Raw genomic sequence first — 22,568 nt, forward strand, 5'->3', positions numbered from 1 at the left:
TGGACCAGAGCTTCAGCAGAAGGCCGAAGATTTTAAGATCATTCTAATAATCAGTGAATCTTTTGAAGAAGATTATTCATATGAAAAGTTTATACAGTGAACGCTTGATAACTCATATATATAATATATCAGTTTTGATAGTTTTTTTTAAATAACTAAAATTAATATGTAAGAATTTGTTTTTCAATTCGATACATTGTATCGATTTTTAAAATTTAAAACGAATGAATATTACGATATTATTTTCGTCGTGTGGTCTATTTTTTAAGACGTCCTTGTATTCCGACAGAATTGCATTTTTTAAAGACTTTCTGACTATACTGCTAATTTGGATGTTGTGATCACTTTGGCTTGGACCCAAAATGACCACTTCAAGTAACGCCCACTCCACTGTAGTTCAAAAAATCTCAACTGCAATTTAATACCGAGCAAAAAAAAAAAAAAAAAAACGTAATTTAGGGATTCAATTTATTATTTTGAAATTAGGATAGGTATTCAATAGTCGAGATTGGAATCAATATTCTCATGAAGCAGGATTCTAAAACGCAAGATAGGAAAAAAATTATTTGAAGCATTATAAGTTTCACTTCATAGGAGCAGGAGCTCCTATTCCAAAAATGTTTCTTTTCAAATTGAAAATGGAGCAAAGCAAGAAGATTGCAATCGGAATAAGATTACAATTCAATAAAGAACTGAGAGGAAAATTTAATACTTCTCCTTTTTCTGATTCATGAAATTTTTGCTTTCTTTCATTATTATTTGTAACATATTGTATTTCAGTAATCAACTGTGCTGATATGCCTTGCTGTTATTCACTTTAACGTTTCAATTCTTATAATCAGAAATCTTCTAAATTTCGTGGGAGTCGAGAACAAAGCAAGGTTTATTTTTTATTTCTTTAGAAAAAGCAAATTTATTCGGACCCTTCAGAAAGTTTAAAATCATGTATTTTATTGAAGCGGAAAAAGTTGCAATGTATAGAGAAATCATACTTTAAAAATATTTATATCGGATCCATTGTAGCTGTTTTAGTTTAATTCAAGGACCGCGGTGACCTGGTAGTAAGATCTTGGATGCGGAATCGGAGGGCTTCAGGTTCGAGACCCGATTCACCGTCAGTGGGTCTGGTTCACGTCTGGGAGCCAAACGTCCTCCCGATGGTGTGGCGTGAAAGTTTGGAGAGGGGTGTGCTAGCTCAGTTGTCGTTCTCGCCATCTGATCGCGGTTCAAAATTACTAGGTCCGTCCCAAAATAGCGTTAGTGTTGCTTTAAAACGAGGTGTTAATATATCTAAACTAAGTTTAATTCAGAATAAGATTAAAATCCTGATTTTTAACTATTTGAAAATAACTATAAATGATAACCCCGTTTTTGGATCGCCGACAATAACATGGATACTGTGGTTGGCCACAAAATGACGATGGAATCTTTCTGGAGAATCGTCCAATCATTGGGGATGTGCCAGCGCAATCACGTCACCATCTCTGCATCCCCCCTTCTCTAAAAGCGAAAATCTGACTACTTCTCAATCCATATCTGAAAGAATATGTGAAGATAGGGTTATCTTAGCAAATTCTTGCTTTTACTGCAGTAAGAATGTCTTGCTTTTATTGCAGTTAGAATGTCTTGCTTTTATTGCAGTAAGAATTTGCATAATAAAATATTCTCGATCCTTTTAATTGACGCTTATATTAATAAAATTTCTGTAACAAACCTTGTGTTCTTGTTAACGGAAATTTAAAGTTAATAGTTACTAATTTTGCATTTTTCGCTTTTATTAATTACTTGGTTTTTTTTCTAATATTATTTTAAATATATAGCATTGGAAATGAAACGGTTTAATGGTCACGCTCGAAAGACACCTTTTTCATTTTATAAATAGCTTTCGAAAATATAGAAACTCTGACGAAACTTAAACCGTTATTGGATCGCTGAATTTTTCAAATCAGATGCCTGATTTCTGGTATAGAGATTGCTGTCTGTTAAAGATGAAAACAAATTTCACGAACATGCTATCATTTTAAGCAGTGTATTTTGAGATTTTTGAGATGTCAGGGCCGCGATGTTTTGTAACTAGAACTGGTTTTTGAGATCGCTTGAAACTCGTTTAAGTTCAAAACTGTTAACTGGAATAATAGTTTTTTGAGAATTTTTCGCTCCTACTTCTGTTGCTTGGTCTTATAAATTCTTCAGTAAACTCTTTTATAAAGCATAGCTATCTAACAAAGCATTCATTTCTTTTAATACATGTTATACATTTTTACAGTTGCCATCTTAACCCATCTTTGCATGATGATGGAAATTTCCATCATAACATTCAGTGAACAAAAAATTGTACTCAAAACAGGTGTACTGTAAATTGGTTGTTGCTGGCAACAACGACTATTGCGTAATAAGGAACGTAGCTGTAAAAAAAAAAAAAAAAAAAAAAAAAATGTCACAATGATTATAGCGGGTTTGAACTTGTCATTCCGCTGTTTGTTGTGGTTGGAAGAAACGTGCGATTTCTTGAATATTATTTTATAACTAATCTGAGATTTTTTGGAATAAAAGCAATAATGAGTGGAGAAATTTAGAAGAGAGGGACATTGAAGATTTTGTACTGAGCTTAACATGTAAATTTGCATGATGATGGTTATTTCTATCATACTGTTTTTTAATTATTTTATATATTTATACAAGGATTTTTTAAACTTTTTTTAATATAGAGTATGAATTGTATCACTCTGATTTCATGAATTGTATCACATTGTGTGATGAATTGTATCACTCTGATTTGATGAATTGTATCACATTGTGTGATGAATTGTATCACACACAAAATCATGCAAAGAAGGGTTAAAATGAAATATGACTAACTTATCCAAGTCCGAAGGAAAAACGTGAGTTTGGGACTTTCAGGAACGTTTTATGAGAAATAATTTGTTCCGAGAATCTTTGTTCAGCTTTAAATTGTGTCGATAAATCTGAGATTTTCACTTCAATTTTAATTTAATACAGCAATAACCTATCCGAAATAAGCTAGTGTTGTCGATAAAAAAGTTATATTGATGAGTTTTATATTAATAAGTTTCAAGTGAAAGTTATTATAGTTTCATCATTGTTAAATGACGCAATCCATTTTTAAATGTTATTATAGGAAACTTGACATAGAAATGCTACCTCGAAAAAGTAGGTTAGTTCAACTGGTTAGTTGAATGCTGATCTATTTTTGGTTCTTCTACTTTTAACAATGTAATTACTTTCCTAAGTCTAGTTTGTTTGTTGGCGAAAAAAATGATTTGCCATATTTTTGATTCCAAAATTGTCTTTTCATCTCGTGCATTTTGAACATTTATTTTTCGAGCTTTTCTTATTTCAACTGATTATTTCCCTCGGCCATTTCAAGTGAATTTTAAAATAACATAGTTTCAAATTGATGAATGAAGGCATCGTTTTTTGCTTTCGTATTGAATCTGCACAATTCCTCCATGGGTTTATGATTTAGCTGCTGCAATTTTAGGAGGAAATTAATTGATTTCCTTTTAAATCAATTCCCAGATTCCTTCCCCGAATTTTTTCCACTTGTTATTTTTTGTTTGCAAAAATCGTGGAATTATATTTCCCCTTTTTTAAATATTTTTTTTATTCTTCTAACCATCCTTTCCTTCAGGATGGTTGCCATATGTGCATGAAGGAAAAAGGTCAACGGTCTGGGAAAGAACCTGTTTTTGCGTTTCCTTTCATTTCAATCATTTTTAAATGAACACGAAAAGTTTCTCAACTTTTTTTTTTGGAATTTCAAAACACAACGAATAGGGTCTTTACACCAAATTTGAATTCAATTTTGGAATACATGAATAGAAAGAAATTTATTTACCAAATCTCCTCAGTTTTTCTTCTCCCTTCATTTGAGGGGGGAAAAAATAGATGAATGAATCAGAAGCATTCGCGATTCCGAAGTATTCAGCTCGATGCATTTCACTCATTTTAAACAACAATAATGTTAATATCCCTATCATCTCCCAATTTGTTAGTAAATGCAGTCAAATTGAGAGGAAATAGAAAAAATAGTTTCAGTATTTTAAAATGACTTTTCAAAATGAAGTGGCGTAATTTCGTTGCTTTTTTTTAACGATAGAAATTGAAATTCTGAATAATTTCTTTACAATTTTTATTTTTCTAGTATTTCATTTTCTTAGTTAATTCTTGTGAGTATGGATATAAAATATAAAAGCTGCTGTGAAAATATTTTGAAAAATCCAATATGTTTCATTCAAATTAAGAATATATTTATTAAATATGCTGGCGAATTATTTGAATCATCGACAATTCATCTAATGAACGCTTTCTAATTTTAAACGTACTGAAATAATCATTGGTATTGATTTCCTTAATAACAGACACTTTAACGTCAACGAGGATAATAATCGCTCGGTTATTGAACCAAAATAACGGAAGTATTACATTTTATTTCCTCTTCCGTTACAAAATGAAGTGGATTCAATTCAAACATTTACCTGTCCACAAAGTTCAGTTTTAATTTGAATTTTTGAATGAAATTACTTTGAAATGAAAAAAAGAATTGCTCACTTCATATTTCAATAATTGATAACAGTATGAACTTTAGACGTATGAATAAGACGAGTCTGTTGTTAATTCAATCTAATAAAAAAAATATTCGAATTTTGATCCTTGCTCGTAAAAGCAAAAGTTTTATTTTGTTAATGCAAAATGAAGATTTAAAAATTTCCATCCGCTGCATTACTTGAAACTTATTATTTATCTGAATAGAGAAAGTAAAAGACGCAAGAGAATTTACGCATTATCGTAGTTATCTGTGAATTGCAACAGATGTGAAAGGAGTGCATATCTATCTAACCTTAGTCTTATCATATTAAGTAATTGTTTCGCACAACGGCTCTTAATGACTACTTGTCAGCAAATGAATTTGCTTGTATGTTACAGTATTGTGATCAATTCATTTTCTGTATGTTCCATATACATAGGATCAGAGATCATGGGTGATCTGAATATACATAAACTGATATGTGTAATATTTAATTTTTTAAAAATTAAAATAAGTACACTGAGTGTTAAAAAAAACGATCTTTAACTGCAGTGTACATAGGGGCGTATTAAGCATGTTGGGTGGCCAGTGGCGCATTTTGACAATATGAGGCCACAGACGCTATTTTGAGACCCTTTCTGGAGAAACTATAATAATGACAAGAAAGTAACGGGAACTAATTTGAGCTTTTCACTTAATCATCATGCTTGTTTTCTAATATCGTTTCATAATTTGAAAGCAGCGTTTCTGAGAATCAACACATTCCGTGAAAAAAATAAGATTCCTCGCAAACTTAGAAATTAAAAATACAATAAGTTATTTTTAGAGAATGGATTCAGCACACGTGCACACGCGCGTATGTTTCAGAAGAAAACAAGAGCAATTGAGAAGAGATCATATTCACCTGATCAGGGAGTAGGTCAAATGAAAAACTCTTCGCATTTCAAGAAACGTGATTAAAAAGGTTTGGATATCAAATTTTCTCTTCAAAAAATAGAAAGAAGCTTTTTCAACACTCATTTAAAAAAAAAAAAAATTAATGGCTTATATGAACATCTTAGTTACATTCATTAACTGAAATAAAAACTTTTTTTATAAGAAATTGGCCACAAGTCAGTCATGTCTGATTTTCTCATGTCTTTTTGCACTTCTCTATTTTCTTGTATTATGGAATAGTTAAATATCCTCCAGTTTGGGTTGTTTTGTTCTTTATTCTGATCCGTTGAGGTGGATTTATCACAAGACGTTTCAACATTTCTCTTAGAATGATTTCCAGACTTTGGAATCGGTTTAAAAAAAAAAAAATGCAAGGCCAGCTGTTCGTACAACCACCCTCATCTGTTGTTTGTTAGTTGCTTTCAGTATGACGGAGAAGAAAACACAATTGTGCCGCACTTTATTTCTTGTGACTTTTCAGCGATATAGTGAAGACTGTCTTTCACTGTAATCCGAAGTATCAAAGTTTGAAATACTAGAGGTATGCACTAAGACTATTTTTGTGCGTGCGTCGCAGAAATGAGTCAGATTATGTAGGGCTAGAAAGCACTTCATTTGAACCCAAAAACAGCTTCAGAAAATTCTTGATTCCAAATTTTACATTGGAAAATGATTCTCTGAAACAGAAGGCCAGGAATAACTAGTAGATAAAAAGAAAGTTGTAGAGAAGGTGGAAAATGTTTTGGTTCCATTGACCGCCACGAAGGAACTATACTTGTTGAGAGAGATTGCGATGAGATTCTTTAGCCACAGTATATTGATGGAAACCTTTTGTGTCATAATTGTCAACGAATATTTTGAGTAGCAACGTTTTGAAGGAATGGACTGGCTGTCACCCCATATCAAGCTCTTTTGTGTCAGCTCTCTCTAAGAAGGCAACTCAAACCTCATCCTGGAATAGTACACGAGCTTGAAAGTTTGTTCTCCGGATATTGTCTTCACATTAAAAGTTTTAAAAACCTCTACATTCTAAGCATGATATGGGGATAAAAAAATATATTTAAATTAAGGGAAAATGTATCATTTATTAAATATAATTTATCCAGCTTTGAATAAGTTTTCATTTCATTGTTTTTAACAATTCACTTTTGAGGGAAAGTGCAGTTACGAGTTTCTTTATTGCAAGGTTGTAAATTTTGTTTATTAATTGTATATTGTAACATTTATCAATATAAATTTTTTATAAATTACACTGAAAAACAGGTTAACTTTTGGAAAGAAGAATAAATTTGAATTTGATGGAAGGAAGGCAAACTGTTTCAGCTAAATGAAATTAAACATGTTATCAGCATTCTAATAATTAAAAAAATCACTTGCATTGTTGAGACTGTTTTAACTTTGCTTGTAATTTTCCGTATGATATGAGATGACGTAATATTTAGTATTTTTATGGCATTAAATATAATATTAATCATTTTATTCTATATTAAGTTAGGTTTCCGTCTATGTTATGATATTTATTCTTAATTTGACCAATTTATTAATAGAACTCTCAGTATAATTTAAATAATTTTTATTTTAGTATTTCAAATCTACATATATCGTTGTTTAATGCTCCTCTAAACCGGAAAAAATCCTTACAATAAGTTTGAAGATTGAAACTAGCTCTGATTTTTCTACCTAATAGGAAAGGAATGAGATAAAGCTTTGAATAGAATATTTTTTTCCCTCTTGCCTTCCCCCAAAACAACTTAAATCTTGGAAGGGAACAGCTAACAGCTTACTTGTCAACTGCTAAATAAATTGATAAAATGTTTTTAAAGAAATGCATATCGTAAGCAAATTTAAAAGAATTGCACCATTTATTTGAAAAAGATTTCGATTATGAAAAATAAAAAAACCCGTTAAACTATTCTTTTCATATTTTTCTGGCGCAGTTTAGCCGAAAACGTGACTCATGCGCCACTAACCGTGACAAACCCAATCTTTGGAGAATTTTCATAAGCCATTTCTTCTTTAGCAGTTTCTCTTAAGCAATTCAAGATCTTAATTTTGTGACGCATTGAAAATATATTATGATTCCACGAGCCCCTGTCGAGATGTTTAGATTCCACTTTCTTTTTATACTGTATCTCCTTTCCCCGTACAAAAACTTCTTCCTTAAACTATTGATAAAATGTAAAACGAAGAAAAATTGCAATCTGGTGACTTATTAGTACAAGTTAATACTATACAAGGTTTAGTGGTCAGTTAATTGATAAAAGTGAGCACCTTTACTACACAAACGTCGTATCATAAAACAATAAATGTTTCTCGTGGTGTGTTGTCTGACCCTGATTTTATAAATGTATCAAACGCAAAGTTTGGCGACGAACTATGTGATCAAAATTTGTGTTTTACGTTGTGTAGATATTCGATATGGTTAGCCAACATATCCCATTTTAACACGTTGCTTCAATGCTTCTGGTACTGTATTGCCGAGATCCATTAAAGCAGAATTCATTAATTGCAAATTTCTATCGTATGTTCTCAACCATCACCGATGTTTAAAATTTCAAAGATATGGGCATTCTTGAACAATCATGTCGGAGCAGTGGCCCAGTTGTAAATGCATCAGATTCTGATCACAACATGAATGTTTTTAATTTTAATACTTTGAAATGTTAAAATTTAATTTGGTTTCCATGTTGTATCTTTTAAATTTTGTTCTTCCTGGCAATTTGAAAAGTTACTTTTTTTTTTTATTTTAACGGAAATAACTTTTTCTAAAGCAAGACAAATTGGAAAAGCCAGAAATCTAAAAGTAGAAGTTCCTTATTCATCTACGCGGCAAATGCAATCTAAAGCAAACGGTATTCCCTACGGATGGTGACATCATGAAACTACTAGTAATCCATCCTCTTCCAACATTGTCCTCTGCTTTTTTGATGCTACAGCTATCACTTGTATGAAAACATTTCACCAAAGAGATCTACACTGCCATGCCCCAAAAATTTTAGACACAAAAATAATTAAAATCTCTTGAAAATACATCTAGAAAAACGTGTTCCAAAAGATTTTCTGAAATATATATTCCAAACGAGATATATAACTTGATTCTAGATCTGAGCGTAGGAAAATTTCAAAAGATAAAAGCATAAAGAAACTGCAGATATAAATCGTTTTCAATGGCTTCTGTGCTTACGTGAAAATGCAATGGTTTTCGCACCAAAACTTGTCGTATGAAAGCCGATCTGTGAATTGTATATCGTCTGTATTGCATTTCAGTCGACTGAATATCGACCGCTATCGAAAATAGCAAGCGCAGTTTGAAGAATAATTATTATGGTTGAGCTGCTGGAGGATTTGTTTCCCATTTTACTGTATTCTCTGTTATCCCAGTGCGTACAAATTTTACTGCAATAAATTAGACTTGAAAGCGTAAGTGTGTAGCAGTCAGTTATGCTCTCCAGCCTAAACTGTTTGTTCTCTATGCTTGCCACTTGGTATTATGGTCGATGAGAGATCTCGACCGCTTAATAAATGAATTGCTTGTCCCATTTATTATCATTGGGGGTTTTAATAACCATAACCAACTGTGGGGCAACGAGAGTGATAATTTTTCTGTACAGCAAATTGAGAAGCTCATTAATACTATGTCTGCTTAACAGTGGAGAAGATTATTTCCATCGTCAAAGCAGAATTTTCCATTCTCTGAACTTGGCACTGAGCACGCCGATTCTTGCTCCTTTTCTTTAAAGTTAGAATTGTCTTGCGTGACAATAACCATTTACCAATCTTCCAGGATTGTCAGTTCTGTCAGTATTTAACGTTCATCACGCTGCTTGATATGAAGAGGCGACTGAACAAGTTTCGTTTATGAAGCTCTGATTACACGCGATATGTTGGGATGGAGGTTGATAATATTAATCAATCGACCGGTTTTATAATTAAAACCAATATCTAAGCTGCATATGCTAGTATTCCTAAACTGTCTCTCCAAATGTAGGAAGTTATGGCTTAATCAAGACTGCACCGATTCATGTTAAAATCAAGGAAAAGGTTGAAATATTTTTAGGTGGAGTTGCACCACAGCAAATCTTACTACTGCTCAAAAAACCGAAAGTAATGCACGATGAGTATGAAAGGGAACGTGTTTACTGGATTAATTTGCATCCAATATAAATTTTTCTATAACGTTCAAGATACGTTCGACAATGTTAAAAAGGCTTGTGTTATCTATCCTGATAAACACGCACATTTCTTTTGGAAAAAGGATGGACAGGAAGTTCTTAATATTCCGGAAATGATAGTGATCTTCCTCAAGCTTTTGTTTGTCTGCTCAGCGAGTAACTACACGGAATCTTTTCCTACAAATCAAATTTGCACTAAACGAACTAAATTAGCTTTCAAATGAGAACAGTGGTCGTAATACGGATCTCGCTATCCTTGAACCGCAAAGAGCATTCATTCTCTATAGTTAGTCTTTTCGTTACGGTAGTCCGCTTCGCCGGATTAATGTCACCAAACGTTTCACCGCTCCGAAAAGTGTGCATATTGTATGTAGATTAAATATTCGTCTGTAAGCATTCGAATGTCGATTTCACTAATGACCACACTCTTGAATAATCATTCTTGTCCAATAGTGCGAAGTGTGTCTACTTCGAAACCGTTGTCTGTTTCTTTTATGGAAAAAATAAACATCGAACGAAACAACAGCTATCATCATCAATATATAAAACTACATATATACAAAAATCCCTCAATATCGTGGGATCGGCGCTGACGCCGGCTAGATCCGGCGCTTTTACTGACAGACCATCGAGTGGACACCACCTATACCCGGCGACCGTAAAGAAAGGGTTAACATCACTTAGACCAGATGGAGATTCCCTTGTCCATATTACACGCTTTCTCAGAAGTTTTTCCAGAAGAAGTCTGGGCATTTAGTTCTAATATACATTTTTAATTTCCAGTCGTAGATCTTGCACCAGAAAAATCTGATAAAATCTTCTTGCCAATATTTATCGGTATTGTAACATGACCTCTGTTAGATTATTTAAGCCTGAATAATATACGAGATTTTTTTTCTCTTAATTAAATAATTCATAAAGCGTGAAGAATTTATAATTTACTTGGCTATTTAAATATTTCCATACTTTTGAATCAAATATCATTAAAATCTTGCAGTTTAAAAAATTTCTAATTTAACTTTTATAAAACTGATCGATTAAAATTTTAAATATATGGTAAGTGAAATATCTAAACATATTTAAAAAATAATCTGTTTTAAAACTCCAAAAATTAATTAAAAAATTCTTCGAATCCTTTGTGTTCCTTGAAATTCTATTTGAAACCATCCATGAAACACGCGAAAACAGCCCGCAAAGGACATATGGTGAGAATAAAAAATTTTGGACAGAAAAACCACTTTTTATTTTCATACATTTCTCTATACGATAAAATGATACTATACGATAAAAGAGAACTTCTACTGAGAATTTTCTGCTTCTATTTGTCTACGGCCTCCAAATGCAAATAATCTGGGCTTTTCGTGTACCTTGAGAGCCATTTGTTTACTGCTTGAACAGATGGCAAAAGAAGATCTGGTGAAAAAACAAAGCTTCTAACGAATTATTAACTTCAGCTGTATTGACATGAGACTGGTAGTTTCATCCAAATGCAAAACGAATGTATACTTTCACAAAATTTCTTTCTCTTAATGAAATAAAAAAGTATTAATTCTAGATATTGGAAACGGAATTTTCTATGTATAAAGAGAGTTATGCGTTGTAATGGAATCGATTCACTATTAAATGACTGCACATGGTATCAAAATATGTAACCACATATTGCACTCATAGTATGCTGTATATCAATGTGCCATTCAACATCTTACGATGAACCATGGTTCTGTATTCACATTTTGAATGAATTTTTTCATGGAAAAAAAATCGCCACTATTCGATTTTTGGCTGTTCCGATACAAAAGCTTAAGGCATTATATGAATACACTTTTCAGATGTTCACATTGCTGATGCATTAGAGCTGTAGTAAGCATAGAAAATTTCTCAAATTATTCGTTATTGCACTGTTTAATCTGTTATGCAGACTTGAATTCGATTCATTTTCGTAAAGTGAATTTGAAATAGATGTTTCATACATTCAGTTGTCTGCTTTTTAGAGCTTCGGCCATGAATGGAATTTTATCAATCGACTGTCTTCTTTTTGGCATAAATGTTCATATTTATTAATAAACATATAAGAAACATTCTAATGAGTAATTTAAATAAAACCGTCGAAATATATCATGAACTCAAAAACATGAATGTATTAATTTCTCTAATAAGGCTATAAATTATTCTGATATAAGGAGAAGATGTTTAATAACTAAGTAAAAAAAAAAAGTCCTAAAGTTTTATACTCATCTCATTTTATATTAATGCCAAACGAATGAATTAAAAAAATCACTTAAAATCATCGCAAATTTCAAAAAAATCAGCCCGAATCGTTATGAAAAATATCTAAATGTGAGGAGAAAGGCGTCACAGTAATTTTTTTCATTTCAGTTGTTGATTTGACCATCTAAAACAGGACACTGTGGAAAAGAAATGAATTGTGAACGCTGCTGTTTTTAATTGTTTAGCACTGGCTGTTTCCATCCTCCCAGTAATATTTTAACACCATTTGATTCTTCTTTGCGAAAATCATAACACAATTAAAAAAAAAAAAAAAAACCCGAGAGTAATCGCTTCCTTCCTGTTTCTTTAAAAAGTACAATTGATAAGACTCATTAATAGGCAAAGTTTCTTTTATCACCTTGTACATGCAATGATTTAAAATGCTTGCAGCTCCCTATGCAGAAATGGATACTTTTCCAGATAGTGTTTGATCTTGTATAATTATCAAATATCAAGTAAAAAATCTTGACGCTTTTTTATTCTTGTTTTCATTACTTATTCTAAAAATTCAGATTCAGAATAATTTTAATCACTTTAGTGATAATTGAGAGAAAAGTTTTTGATTTCCTTCGAAACCTTATTATTATCAATTTTTTATAGTCGTATTTGTCACAAAAGTGCACGTTATTTGTTATTTGTACGCTATAAATCCTATTCTAATTGTTAATTCTAACGGAAATGGCATTAAATGTCTCTACAAACTGCCCCTTAATATGTGAAACAGTTTTAAATTATTTTCTAAAGTCGGATTTGGGATCAAATTTTATTTACTATTTTTTACCGTCTAAATATCTTTTGCGATTTAGGGTTTCATGAATTATTGTTTTTCTTGATATCCTCCCTCTGTCTGAGTATAGTATATTTATAAGTTTGCAAAGAAGAGAATCACTGTTGCCTGTAAATGACTTTCGGTTGTTTTTTACGTTTGTATTCATTTCATGTACAAAGAATTTTTCACTCACTTTCCGTTATGAAACTGTGATAAAAATGTGAATAATTCATAATAATTCTTTCTGTTACCACACAACTGATAAGAATTTCTTTTATAAAATACTGATCAGCTGTGTGGTAATGATGACAACAAAAATTGCAAGTTCACCTCAAGATTCCATAATGAAATGTTTTATTACCTCAAAACTAAATTATCAATTGATTACTTTTTATTACATTCGAATTCATGTGAAAGGTACATTCTTTTAATTTTAATGGATTATTTCTCGAATTCGTTTCCATCCTGCAATAATTATGAAGAACACTAAAAACTGAAGAAAAGAGGGTAACAAAAGAGAAAAAAACTTTAAGACGCTTTTATAGTATTTTTAAAATGTAAGTAGAATATATTTACTTGTATCGGCAAACAATCTGGATTTTGGAACTCGAATCATAAAAGCATGATCAATAAAAACATTACAAAAAGGGTATTAATCTACTCTGAATATCATGAGAACTTCCTAAGAATTCATTAAAAATATATATAAATGTGGTTTTAAATTTCTAATTTTTTATTGTATTTCTGCGAGTCCCTCATGCTTTTACGATTTTGTTTTAACCTCTAGAGTTTTGATTTAAAAGACTATATTCTACTTTCTAGTAAGCTAATAAAATCATACTTTTTAAAATTGTTTTTTATGACCAAATTTCAATTTAGCAACAACCTGCAAGATTGAAATATGATGCGTAGAAGGCATTTTAAAAACTTTTCACTCAAGATATGTTACTTTAGTGTAATTTAATACTTTTTTAAATTATTGTATATTTGTTCTTAGTGAAATGTTTGTGCTATAAAATTTGCCTACTGCAATAAAATAAAATGAATGTTGGATGGAGGTTTTTGAATTAATATTAAATAAATTTTTCCTCATGAGTCATAGAATATAGATACAAAAGAAGCTTTGATCTATAATGGCAAAAGTCGCGAAGAATTTTTATAAAATATGAGAATACTCATCTTTAAAACTAAGTAATTTTTTTGTTTTAATGCGTGAAGTTATTATTTATTAAGGAAGATTTCATTCATATGTAGTTCCCCAGGGAAAAAGAAAAAAGACATTTAATAGTTATGTATAATCTAGCTAAATTATACCTGAACAGTGACAACGTAAAATACGGGAAAAATAAATTTTAATTTATTGATGGTTTTTAAGAAGCATAAATCTTAATATTGTATTTCCAAGTAAGATGCATAGCTGTGAATGTTAATATCAGAAAAACAACTTAAACGCTGAGTGAAGATTTTCTCTGTATAAAGATGAATCTAAAAAAAAAAAAAAAAAAAAAAAAAAAAAAAAAAAAAAAATGGAAACAAATGTGATATATTGTCACAAATTTCTTTTTTCGATATCTTATTATAATTTATGGATATAGCTGCCTCTTTTTCTAACCAAATTATTTAGTATTTCTAATTTTTTCGTGATTTTTTTTTCCAATTTTAAAATGATCTTTACATTGAATTTTAAACTAAGTTACTATTTCGTTCACCGTTAACAGATTTAAAATGCATGGAAATTTATTTGGATTCCAATCTCAAATAAATGCATGTTCCCTTCAAGGTTATTGCGTTCTTCTTAATGTTAAAAATCGAGGTTAATTTTTTTTTGAAAGACTTAATATGATATTTTACAACAACCTCTAAATTTTATCTCGAGTGCTTGTAATCTGTTGTCTCCAGATACATTTTCACACAAAGTGGCATTGAAGTGAATAAACGAAAAATGAAAATAGCACAATGCATCTGTTTGTAATTGAGTTATTCTGATAAGCATCGAGTTTCTACTACAATTCACATTCGCCATTCTTAAATACAAATCATTTCGATCACTTGAACCACCTGTTCAATCGAATTGTGTCAACCGAAAAGTTTAATCACTGAGAAGCAACAGGTGATTATCTCATTGTTTAAGATAAAACAAAGTTCCGTTATATTTTTTAGCTTGGAAATTTCCCGCCGAAATAGCCTTTGTAAGCAATATTTTATTTTGATTTCCCAAAAGCGATATTTTATTTTGATTTTAAGGTCCAAAATAGCGTTCGAGATTAGTCTTTGAGTCTCTTCAAAATGTGACTTTAATCCAATTCAACTTGCGCGCTTGTGGTATTTCAAATTTTCGACTTCATTCAGAATAATTCTTGAGATATTCAGTTTCTGTTTGGACTCTTCATAAGGGTTATTGAAAGGAAAATCTCGAAGCAAGTTCAATACATCTCGACCTGTAGAAATGTTTACTTTCAACGCGTTTAAGAGGAATTTTTTCCTAAATAAATTGGCAAAAAAAAAAAAAAAATTAGTCTAAGATAATTGTCAACATGATTTTGCTGTGGATCTGACTTGTCTTTTCCAATTTGGTGGAGTTTTAAATACTTTTTTTTCTTTTAAAAAATGCAACTTGATTTCTGGGTCGTTACCATAACCCCGATTTCGTGCTGAATGATCACGGTGTTGAAGTTGGACCATTTCTGAGTGTCTCCAGCATGCGCACGATCATTAGTAGCTTTGGTTCTGAAATCCGAATTCTCAGTCTAAATGAAATGAAACGATAAAGCTGATGTTCACCACATTTGCAAGTTTGATTGTAATTCGGCACTAGTTCTATTTTTCTTTAGAACGTGTTTCACTCTTCATTAGTGTACTGCCATGTACACCAATGGTGCACTTGGACGTGATTGTACCACTCCTTTAACTGCGCGATGCCATTGTATTATTCCCGAAGACCTGTTTTGTTTTCCAGATTGTTTCCATTTGGCCCTCGCCAAACTTGACATTAAATTTAACGCATTAGGCATTGTCACGTTTTTTTAACCATTTTTTTCTTTCTTAAAAACGAATATCGCAGTGCTCACTTCTTAAAATTATTATCAGCTGTGTGCTGTAAACGACAGCTATGGCTGCCATGAAAGAGTTCAAACATGGCCTTTAGGGTTGCCTTCATATCTGTGCCAACGCACCCCATTTTAGCTTTGTTTGTTTAAGTGCAAAAAATTTGAGCAAATCTCGTAACTTTTCTTTTCTTCGATGGTGTAGTTTGGTATCCATTGAGTGACTCATAAAGTACCTCTTGCTATTGATTCTTGCTCAGCACAGATAAATAACAAATAAAATTGTGATGCCTTAGAGGAATTTCTATTTCCCCCTGCATCAATGCAATTAAAACTACAGTTCATTATTAAAATGGCATTTAAAAAATTTATGCAGTGAAGAATTACGCTTCTTGAAATCGTCATTTTACAGTCATCCTGTTTGAGAGATAGAAAAAAGTCAAAACTCGGTATTATTTCCGTTACTGGGTTTAGTATTGAATGAATGATAGCATTAAGTGACAGTACGATAGTATATATAATATATATATACCAGTAAGTAAAAATACTAGTAAGAGCTCTTCTTTATACATTCAGTTTTAAATAAATTGTATTTGGGCTATTTATTATTTGCGTTTAAAATTGTCGCATCTAACTGTTGTCTTGACGCTTTCGAAGAGCACATTTTAACAAGCTTTTCAAAAATCTCGTAATTAAAGTATTCGTAGTTGCTTCGTCTACGATATGGAATCTTAGCTTCAGAAATGAAGGTTCGAAACTTGACCGGTGTCAATCCAGGGTCAAACGTCCATCCATTGGAGTACGGGAAGTCTGAAGAGAGGATACCGGTTCATGTGTTAATCAATCATTCTTAAAAATTGCGTCCCTAGGTAACATTGTGTAACTTCAAAAAGAAACATTTATCTAACCAATCATGCTTTTAAATGGGGCCGTGATAACGGTAAAGTAACGATGAAAAGAGATTAGTGAAAGACTAAAATGAAATGAGTTAAAAAGAAATAAATGATAAAAAAAATACTGAATTGAATACATAACTTTGAAATTTATTAAATATTTTCTTAGATATGAATCAAATCTTGAATAAAACTTTAGTTCTCGAAACTAGGTTGGATGCAAGAAGTTAAATGCAAGAATCAGGAAGCGATAATGTTTGACCTTGAACTTGTAAAATGAAGCAAAGGTGAAAAGCGTCATCTAGTGCTCGTTGAGGAAAAAATTTTCCATTCAGATTTTTTTTTTTTTTATCAGACCTCCAATAGATACTATTCGTGTTCTTACGAATGTTTTATTTATTTAAAAAAACAGAGGGTAAAAATAAGATTTTAATTTTAACCTAAGGTCACCCGAGCCTGTTTGATCTCATTAGGTGTTACCTTTATGAGGCTTCTAATCCTTCTCCTTCGAAAGGCGTTCTTAGTAGACAAAATAAAATATTTGCAGATACACTGGGGCTCCATTTGATACTCGTTTGGTTATTTAATATTCCTTCTCGAATAACTTTTATCAACTCGTCACTAAAAATGTTTTTGGAAATCAACATAAAAAAACACTGAGTTACTATATTTTAATTTCTAAGATGACTCTTCACCATTTGTTGTAACGTCTTGGAACTTTTAAAACTTTCCTCAAATTTCCTTTTAAAAAATTATCAGAAATTTGAAACTATTTGGAAATGTCCTATAAACTGTAAGCATTGAAATAGTGAGTGCTATTTTCGACAAATTTCATTATTTTAATATGCTTGCTTCAGCTTTTTCTATTGGATATTGAAGCTTCGGTTTTATATTCTTTATTTTATATCCAATGCAACAATGCTATCTTTATTATGCAGAAGTTGAAAAAGTCATCAGACTACTATTGGATTTTTTATAGTTTCTTAGTATGTTCTACTTTCTATTATTATTATCGAATCCGATTTATTGTTCTTATGATCAATTGTCTGGTATTCATGGTAGAAATCCTAGATGTACTGCTGTTTCGACTGACATGTCTGTATTAATTCAAACATATATTATAGAAAATACTGTGGTTAAATAATTAATATCACTCTAAATTAAGCCTTGGTATATTCTGCTGGTTAAGAAGCTCTTACACAGAAGGTGCAAGACTTTCTGTGAAACTTGATTCATATATATCAGTGCAGAACCATTACATTAAGTATCATACATTATTAAAACTACATCTGAAAATGACTGACACATTTTAAGGAAAAATCCAATTTTTTTTTCCTGCAATTAACCGATTTCAATCAATTTACATCGTTTTCAAGAATCGAATTAAAATTTTCCAATAACTATGGCAGATTGGTATTTGTTTTTGCAGACTGCATTTTCTCCCTAAAAATGATTTAATAGATCTGTTTTTACTAAAGAAAATCCCAGCATTTCATTCGGGTTGAAGGAAAATATGACGGAAAAATTCCAGGATTCTATTAATGGTATCAAAATTCAAGTGGGTTAAGTTTCTTTTTCTGCAAGCATCACTAACTTTCTGGTATTTTGATGATTCCTATCTCTAAAGCTCTTTTATTTTCCTCGAAAGATTCACCTACTTTGGTCGTCATGCATCATGTACAAGTCACCTGCTTTCATATCGTCGCTTTTGTGAAATTTTTTTATTGAATGGTCTGGATAAGATATTTTAGACACACACGCGTTTATTACGCAGCGACTCCTACAATTCTTTGAAGCTAAAATTGAATGTGCTTGTCAGTTAGACCGAACAATGGATAGGAATTTACAAAGGCTCTGAATTTTTACTGCATTTCAATTCGTATTAGCTTGCTTAATTGCTGTTTGGAATGAGAGTTAGAATCATTATTTGAGAAATGCCCATTATTTGAAATGTTATTCACCGTATTCTAATGCAAATGTTTTCAATGTGTTGACAGCGATGAAAATTTAAGTGAATCGATTCGGTTTCAAAGGAATTTACAAGACCGTTTATCAATATTTTTGAGTTTTCCAGTTCTCAAAAGAAGGCGAGTTGAATCATGAAAATGCAATGAAGCTTCTCCACCAAGTATTTAATTGATAAATCAAAATAATTCAGCTTTTGAAAAGAATATTTAATTCCATAGAAACGAAGGAAAGTAATTGACGTTGAATGTTGCAAAAATATTCTTTTAAAATATACCCTAAAAGCATAATTAGTTATTTTCCTGTTAAATTTCAAGAAAATAAAAATCATTCTGATAGATTTGCCTATACAAAGTGTTTCTAAAATCATCTTGTATTTGATATACATTGAAAATGAAAATAAGCTTGTTAATAATTATTCCAAACAAAAAAGAATTGTCTTCCAGGGAGGAGATGGAATTTAGAGGCTCTGTGAAGACAATGTTTTTGAGTTTATTTTTCGTCCTCTCATTTTCAAAGTAAAATGAATACTTACAGCCATGAATACTTGCTACACCACTGATTATATGGCATCGCCCCTTGCATTTACATTACTTTAAAAAAAATTCACCTCTGATGTAGCAATAAAAAGCAAAATATTAACAAGATCAATATTGACTTGTTTTTTCTCGTTTATCCTAATATACCAAATAGTCATAGAAATGTCATCAGAAATGACACCGGCTACTTATTATTTTTTTTAACCGAATGCTAAATGTATTCCAAATATTTTTTTATCCAGATTTTGGAAATGTATGAAATTTCCCAAATTTCTCGTCTCGGTAGTTTTTCAGCCTTTTTTATCCAGCTTGCTGTTATTCCAAAATTAAAATTTTGAAATTTAAAAACCGGGATCAGAATATATATAAAGAGCATTCAACCTTTATATTTTGTATCAAATCGTATTCTGATTTTGTACTAAAAATTGATTACATAACTATGTATTGAAATTTTCATTTAGTCATATATATGAACGCTAACACAAGAAACATAAAATATGTACTTAAAGCATAGTTGACTGTTTCTTCACGAAATGTTTTATAATGACTCAGAAATCCTTCCACCAGCAGAGGGGTGCGGTGACCTGATGGTAAGGTCTCGGCTTCAGAACCGGAGGGTTTCGGGTTCGAGACCCTCCACCGAAGAACCGTCGTGTAAGTGGGCCTGCTGCACGCAGAATCCGTCTCGGCCAAACGTCCTCCCACTGGTGTAGTGTGAAAGTTTGGAGAGGGTTTGCCAGTTCAGATGTCGTCCTCGTCATCTGACCGCGATTCAAAATTACGAGAGCCGTCCCAAAATAGCCCTAGTGTTGCTTTAAAATGGGACGTTAATATAACTAAACTAAAGGCTAAACATCCACCAGCAGCATTGCCAGAAACTGTCTAGGAAGGACTTGCAACTTTCGGGAGAGCGAAATTTTGTTCGCATTGTCATAATTTATTCAAATAATCACGCATTGTTTAAATTTCAAAACGTTATTATTATTATTTTTGTTGTTGTTGATATTGTCTTCAAAACCACAATTAAGTCAGCATGGTCCTATTAGTTTTGCTTTTTGGTGACTGATGATTAAATTGGTTTAAAAAATGTAATTTTTTAATAATTTTATTTAAAATTACCTAAAGCCTCTTTTCAGCACAAGAGTTGAAATTCTTTCTTATATGGGACACCCATTTCTATTTCTTTAAATTTTTTTCAGTTTCACACATTATTTGTTACTTAAACTGCTAAATCAAAATGGGGGGGGGGATGAATCTGGTTTTTAAGTTGAGGAAATTGAATGGAACTCTGAAACTTGTCATTAGTGGCATAAATACTTGTCAATGTCGATGGAATTCCCTCCATAAATACATGCCAAGCACTCTGTCAGTATTTAAGTATGTATGGTTTTAATAACTGTCAAGAAAGATGTATCAATAGGTGAAATGCAAAAAGGCATTAAGTTTTGCCACAAGCAATTGATAAAGAATCAAAATTGGGGGAGAACTGATGATCGATTTTTTTTTTCACCACATTGTCTGTTAATTTGAATTCACCTTCCTCCCCCTCAAAAAAAAAAAAAAAATTATTATTGGACATTTTTTTTCCGAGAACATTTTATGCATTTTTTTTGTGCAATTATTTTTTCAATTCTGTGTCTTTTTATTTTTTACTTTACACTCTCGGACATGAATAAAACAATATTCCTTTTGAATTGACTTAACATGAATTGTGCACAGTTCTTCAAATAAATGCTTGTGCTTTTTGTAAAGACTTTTTGGAATGTACACAATTTTCTAGGATAAATCGATTTCCTTGTCACGCAAAACAATAAATAATTCTTGATTAGCTGTTCATGACTCGGTAAGCGGTTTGGGAACTAGTGAGAAATGAGGGCTATTAATATAGGCTATTTTTTCTTTAATAAATTACACTGCCTGATTCGTACTCTAAATATAGCTCAGTGTTTTTTTAAGAATCGACGAAATAACAAATTGTAGGCTGATTAAGGGGTTCAGAAAAAAGTCCGAATTAGTGTAGCAGTTATTTATTTACAGATTATGTTACACACAGATAATTTACATACAAAAATTTAGAATAATTTTAAGATATATAAGAGCATGGATCAAAGCATGCAGCACGTGCCGTCGCTAAATCTGAACAGAGTCATTGCGCCACATGGCATCAGAGAGCACTGCCTCTGACGTCATGAGTCAGTTAGAGTTAGTATTGCAAGAGCGGCTATAAAATAAATGTGCAGTTTTTTGGCAAAATTGTTTTAAGTGTTAGAAATTTGCCTGCTTTGATCGGTTCCAGTGTTTTTTGTATATTTGCGAATTCCTAAAGCGTGAAAAAGAAAATCCGGATGAATTCCAATACTTATGACTGTTTCTCAAAAAAAAAAAAAAAAAAAAATCTATTTAGGGGTTTTATTTCCTTCTTAGTTTCTTCTTCCACTTATTTCGCAAAAGTGAATAGAGGCATCTGCAATAAAAACTGAATTAATATTTCTGAAATAACGTATTTAGCTTATAAACATCGTTTGATTTAATTCAAAAAAATAGTTAAGATTTTGTCACGGAATTTTTCTATAAAATATGGAAGAAAGAATGAGTGAATTTTGTATTAATATAAAAGAATGCATTAAGTCAGTTTTAGTTTTATAAATTGGATATGATTTTACCTTTAAAATGCTAAAATATCTCTTTTTATTCTTTTAGGTGCATAATATTCCTTATGATGAAACTATCCTGAAAGTAAGTAAAATTTCTAAATATCATCTTGTTGAGAATTTTCCTTTCCAAAATTTATTTTTCCTTGAACCCAAATTTTAAATTCCTCAATGTTGTTTCTCTCTCTCGGAAAGCTAAGTTCAAATGCCGAAAAAATTATTTAAGATGTATGCAACTCATTTTTTAAAAATGAATCTCAGCTGTTCTTTTATTTTCTAGATGTAGCCAAAATTTTTCTATGTTCTTGTTTTGTTAAGAGCAAACTTGACATTTGATATATATTTTTTAACAAACCGAATAGGAGAAGCACCATTTTTTAAAATTTGAGCTTTGATTGAAAATCCAATAACTTAATCTCGGTGCATTTTATTGAAAGAAAATAATAATTTCCAATCTTTGAGATTGTTTCTTTGATATCAATTTCCTTCATATAATTTATTTTCACAGTGAATTTCGTTTTTAAATTAAATCAACGGCAAGGCAAGAATATTTCTTCTTGAAATAAGATAAGATGAACAACTTGCCAAAAGCAATTTCAAATATTTTAATATTTCAGTAGTGTTGGCCGCTGTCGAATTGAGCATATCACCCGCTGATTCATGTTCACTTTATTTAAAATACAGCAGTTCAGATATGGAATGCAATGCGCATTTGCTGCTCGTTATGTTGAAAAATATTCTTTTGCCATTTTTGAAATAATTGTTTATTTTTTACTTTAAAT

General features: G+C 31.3%; 1 protein-coding gene across 3 annotated transcripts in view; it reads left to right on the forward strand.

Moving 5' to 3' along the window:
• Positions 1–22,568, forward strand: part of LOC129960106 (cyclic AMP-responsive element-binding protein 3-like protein 2) — a 144,728-nt gene that overhangs the window by 31,969 nt on the left and 90,191 nt on the right. For all 3 annotated transcript variants that reach the window (XR_008783532.1, XM_056073231.1, XM_056073229.1), the window contains exon 2: positions 21,836–21,871. Coding sequence is in view for 2 of the 3 variants with exons in the window: in XM_056073231.1 (XP_055929206.1) it covers positions 21,836–21,871 (36 nt within the window). In the remaining variant the exon portion in view is untranslated. The remainder of the gene's footprint in view (positions 1–21,835; positions 21,872–22,568) is intronic.

Source organism: Argiope bruennichi, chromosome X2 (assembly GCF_947563725.1).
Source record: "Argiope bruennichi chromosome X2, qqArgBrue1.1, whole genome shotgun sequence".
NCBI classification, from domain to species: domain Eukaryota; kingdom Metazoa; phylum Arthropoda; class Arachnida; order Araneae; family Araneidae; genus Argiope; species Argiope bruennichi.